This window comes from Ornithodoros turicata, chromosome 7 (assembly GCF_037126465.1).
Source record: "Ornithodoros turicata isolate Travis chromosome 7, ASM3712646v1, whole genome shotgun sequence".
Lineage (NCBI taxonomy): Eukaryota > Metazoa > Arthropoda > Arachnida > Ixodida > Argasidae > Ornithodoros > Ornithodoros turicata.
The window spans coordinates 29,434,169-29,439,171 of record NC_088207.1 but is presented as its reverse complement, the minus strand read 5'-3'; the positions used below and the strand labels follow the sequence as shown (position 1 = coordinate 29,439,171).

General features: G+C 47.7%; 1 protein-coding gene across 2 annotated transcripts; it reads right to left on the bottom strand.

Annotated features, from left to right (window-relative positions):
• Positions 1-420: 420 nt before the first annotated feature.
• On the bottom strand, positions 421-4,475 carry LOC135399770 (uncharacterized). Of its 2 annotated transcripts, none has more exons than XM_064631505.1 (3): positions 4,144-4,475; positions 3,845-4,035; positions 421-674 (listed from the first exon to the last, which is right to left on the bottom strand). In XM_064631505.1, the coding sequence occupies exons 1-3, from the start codon at positions 4,294-4,296 to the stop codon at positions 671-673; spliced, it is 348 nt and encodes a 115-aa protein (XP_064487575.1). In that variant the 5' UTR covers positions 4,297-4,475; the 3' UTR covers positions 421-670. The 2 variants fall into 2 exon arrangements, with proteins under 2 accessions (XP_064487575.1, XP_064487573.1); XM_064631503.1 differs by having other exon boundaries at positions 3,685-4,035; positions 4,144-4,472.
• Positions 4,476-5,003: the final 528 nt, after the last annotated feature.

Here is a 5,003-nt window from a genome sequence, read left to right as displayed (position 1 = left end):
TTTGTGTGCAAGAGCAGTCAAACTTCTCGATGTCGATATGAGCTCAGACTTTGCTCGTAACTGCTCGAAAGTACCTGTGTCTGCATGAGTAACCTGCCCTGCCATGACCATGCATTCTCGCTTTAGGTTAAGCTTGGTATGGAGCATCTCTTGCGTACTTTGCGAGTCTCGGTTCGCCGTACTTGGTTGCCATGACAACCGCGCCGCGTCCGTGACGCATGCAGATATGCAACAGTATGAACTAGGCATTCATGCTCCCATGCGTTTTCCCCTGTCTGACATAGCTGCCACATCCCCTATGAAGGATGGTGGTGAAGGGTGGATGGTGGGTGGATGGTTGGGCGACGTGGGATGGTGCCATTCAATGCAACGCTATACAACGAGGAAAACTGGGTAACCAACAGCTTCTAAACGTACAAAGATGTATTTACCAATTTATTGTCGCAGCTTTCGATATCGTCACTGTAATCGTCTAGAATACGACACCGTTACACTATTCTGGTTTGCATATCAATGCTTCTTGTAGTCATGCAAGATTTCCGTGAACTCGGCAACATGAGCGCGCCTCTGCCTTCGGTGTAGCCGAGACTCCGAGCACCAGAAGTTGAGGTAGTCATACTCTCTTGCAGGAGGTTAGTTGTGTCGTCACCAGTCCTCGACAGGGCTTTAGTCATCTGCGGAAAGCGACGCGAACAGTGTCAGAAATGGCCATTCGTCGTCTCAGTGACTTCCACAAGTTCTTGCACACGAGCTCAATCAATGAGTCAACGAACACACAAGATGATAATCTTCTTATTTTGTTTGAGTACTAGGTAGGCGCTGAACCCGGAGGTGCTTATGAAACCGATAGATGAAAAGTTCACGCTGCTATAACTGAAGTTGTACAGAACACGATAGCTATTTCGATCTTGGGAGCCTGCACACACAGCTAGCATCACTTTAGTTAAGCGAACTTCTCCATTTCGTCTCTTCCAGAGTTATTTGCTGAGTAGTTTACCTTGATATTTTAATTTGCGTGCAGCACCACACCGTGTTCTGCCATTCACTTTAGCCAAGTGCCACACCGCATTTTGATAGATTGTGCTTCAGTTTTTGTCACGTCGCACAGACGAAGTGCAAAGAACGGAGAATAGGAATTTTACCACGGTTATCATACCGATTAGAGTATGTGAAGACGTAGCAAACGTAGCAGTTACAGCAACATGATGCAAGTATGCCGGAAAAAGGACACATTGTTACAAGCCCTGGTATACATATCCGTACAAAAAGTTCAAGTGCTGTGTGCAGTCCCGATGCGCAAGAGAGGTCTCGTAAGAAGAGCTGCTTCGCTCGGCGTTCAATTAGACCTCTGCCCAACAAACGTCATCATGACGTAGCGATGGCGTTTTCATGAGCATGCGCATCAGAGTTCACCACGGAAACTAAAGCAGGTGCCACCTAAGGGCTGCGTCGTCTCGAAAGTGAATGTCATAATCCTATGCGGAATGTTTGTGTGTCCTGGGAGTTTGTCACTGCGACCTAGTTTGCGCTAGCTTTGAGGAGAAACACCTCGTGCAGTCCCATGGAAACGCGTACTCCTACAGGGTCATAAGCATGGAAGAGTCCAGCAGCCGTCTTTAGAAAAAGCGTCCGAAGCAATGGAGCCGTACAATGGTGCGCAGGAAGGCTATACATCTAATGTTAGAAACTACATCAAATTCTTAACATAAACTTTGCTATTCTTTTGATATGTAACTTCCTGTAACTTGTCGATTTTTTTTTACTTAATTAGCTCCACGCTATGAAGTTGGCGGCGCAGTCGTACCATCTGACGTCATTTATTTGCTCCCTTCTTTTCTCTATTTCTTCCTTCTTGCAGTTAGATGTGGCGCCCCTCGCTAGCAGGCGATTCTCGGGAGCCAATGAAAAGTGATAGGCTGACTTGACGTCACAACACGCCAGGAGCAGCTGCGAGAGATCGACGGCCGCTGTGCGCATTCTTCTAATTTCTAATTTACTACTTTTTTTCAGGAAATTTGGACTTTCCAGAGGAAACAGGCAGTTTCTGGCACTTCGTGGCATTTTCTGAAGGTACGGAATATAAAGGGTGTTGTACAAGAGAGTGGCCCCTGATTATTTTTAAAAAATCTACACGAGATAGAAATGGGAAACCTTCTGCATGACACTTCTCAAGGTGGTCTCATGGTCTTCTCTCTTTTTACCACCCAAAACAAGAGGTTTGCATAAGTGTACCTCATTAATTAGGCTAATTATCTTAATTGAACTCAAAATTTTGCCAAGGAAAGCTAACTTTTCCCGCTTTAATTAGAAATGATAACGAAAGGAAAGTTAGGTAGCAAGCGAGCTGGTGGTGACGATCCATGACTTGAAAACCCGAGACGAGGTAGGGACGAAAAACACCGTGTTCGTGTTAGTGTGTGTGTCTGTTTTCGTCCCTACCTCGTCTCGGGTTTTTAAGTCATTAATTAGAAAGTCCGTGGCCACAACATGCTATTCCAATCGTAATTTAAAGTTTCTTAAACTATTCTCCAGTTATTTTGCACCCGAATACTTTGCAATCTCTGCAAGCGCGTTTTCGGAGTTCGCAGTGCCGCCACTGTCTGCACTACTCGACGACACCCCCACTGCGCACGGAGACAGCACGAGAAAAACAGGAAAAAAAAAAAAGAAAGGGAGTGCGGGAACCGGGAGCAATCACGCATTTTGTCTTCGCGAGCTTATCTGTTCGCATACAACAGTTACTGGAAATTAGAGTCACTTAATAGGGATCAGAGTAGCGACACTGAGCCACGCTGGCGAGCAACACCGCCATCTTTGGTCCGGCGCGGTTGCGTCGCCTAACAATGGGACGGCAACCGCCGCCTTCTCCGTGGAGAACAGTGCGCAGGGGATCCAGCTCGCAACAGAAGAAACCGGTTTTGGATGGCGGGGACTCAATATGACTACTCGTTCTTCGAAGGAGAAACCACGTGACACGATCGGCCCAATCGCGGACACCGAACGGCGGCTCCAGCGCGGAAAAGGAATGCGATACTCTGTACCCCTATTTAGTGACTCTACTGGTAATCACCGACACCGGACGTTCTGTGCTATTCTCTGTATTGTCCTTTCCTCCTCCCCATAATTTTAGGCGGGGCAACTTGGGCGAGCGTGCCCTGACGAGCGACGGTTTTCCTGGCTCTTCTTAGGTGTTTTCGGAGGCCAGATTTTAGTGGAAACATTGTGAAAAATGCTTTCCTTTGTGGCTGAAATGGTGTGATGTGGACACGGGCTTCCCAATTAACGCAAGAAAAGTTACCTTTTCTAGGCAAATTTTTAACCTCAGTTGTGCTAATTGGACTAATTAATGAGGTACACTCATACAAAACACCTGTTGGGGGTAACAAAAATCTGCACAAGTGTCGTGCACAATGTTTCAAATTTTTATCTCGCGTAGATTATATATATATATATATATATGTTTACAAGTCAAGCGGGCCACAATCCCAGCACGGCACGCTTGACTTGTAAACATATGCCTCACGTGCAGCCGTGGAGCATTAGCTCATCTTTATATTTGTATATATATATATGTATATAATAAGGGGTCGCTCTCTCGTGCAACAGCCTGTATATATACACGTTCGCTGTTATTCCATGCTCGCCTAGAATACTGGAAAAACACACACAAAAAAAATATCATACCCGATCCAAGACTCGACTTCCGGTGCCATTGAACTCATTGGTGAAGATCTCTTTGCACGAGGTTGCCGCCATGCAAATGAACACCGTCGCGATCATGCAGCCAATCATACCCAATAGAACGTACGCAAACGTTGAAAAGGCATGGGGATTATTCTCGTACTTCTCAGGACCCCAAAGGCCGTCCTCCCGGATGTTAGAAGACACGACAGCGGTGGTCTTCTCGACACTGCGGCTAAGGTTCGCTTCCATCCATTTGCTGCCATTCTCCATGGCGGCCATCACCTTCGCAAACTTCGGGACCGTCGCAAAGTCTTCGCCGGCGATATATGTGGTGTACGAATCTACCTGTGTCTGTAAAGGATCAAGAAGAGCTTTTCGTTGCTGTACCCACTGACGTCGACGAGGTTAGATATCGGTTGATAACATGTATACCAGGCAAAAACTGACTACATATCTTACCGCCCGAAGGACATTCGGCGTTCCCGTCAAGCTTTTGTTGAAGTCCGACCGCTTCACTGCTGTTCGCAGAGGAATTGCTTTTTCGTCCGTTGTAGTAGTGTTCCCACCCTCTGCCACCACCAGCCTCAGGAACAGAAGTACTATAGGGAACATATTCACTGGCTTCTGAATAGGGTTCCTACAAGACCGCCGTTTCGCTATGGTTTCGCCCTGCAAGCTCCTTCTTCTTCCACCTCAGCTGCTGGATATTGGCCAAGGCTTCTTCTTCTTCCCATGGAGAGTGGCCAGTAGACTATGGCCACCATACGAAGGCTAAGCCATTAGCCTTCCTCTTCTTCACCTTCTTCTGGCTCACGGTCAATGCAACCTAAACTAAAGCTTGATCGCCTAAACGACGTGACGTAAGCCGTGTAATATCACGGCCGTGTTTACACGGCAAAGCCATTGGAGCCGTTTGTTAGGAGAGTTTGTCCATTGGGAGGAGCCTGTCCCAAACCGCGTCATTTGACGTCACGAGACGGGCAGCGCCTAGACCAGGGACACCATTTTGGATCAGAGCTGCCGCATTGAAATCTCCCATTCCGTCATTTTGGAGCGGAGGTACGGCCTTGAAGTCGTCGCGGCTCGCCTTTCATCCCGGCCAAGTGGGCGGAGCGCTGACGGCTCTGACGTCACGGCGGCTCTCCACCTCCGGGCGGCAAAAGATCCCAAAAACTCTCCTCATAAACGGCTGTGGTAGCCATGGAGATTAGCTGCCACCAGAGGCATGGGCAGCGACAGAAGGTCTATGTATATGATAGCCTACTTTTGAAATAGTCTGGAGCGATTGGCTGACGCTGACAACATCCCGACCTCCCTTC

Bases quoted from the DNA above. Each gene is read 5' to 3' on its own strand.
- LOC135399770 (XM_064631503.1), bottom strand. From the start codon at position 4,296: ATGTTCCCTATAGTACTTCTGTTCCTGAGGCTGGTGGTGGCAGAGGGT. The intron at 4,036-4,143 runs GTAAGATATGTA...GATCCTTTACAG, and splicing joins CGCCGAATGTCCTTCGGGCG to ACACAGGTAGATTCGTACAC. The intron at 675-3,684 runs GTATGATATTTT...CGCTTTCCGCAG, and splicing joins GAAGTCGAGTCTTGGATCGG to ATGACTAAAGCCCTGTCGAG.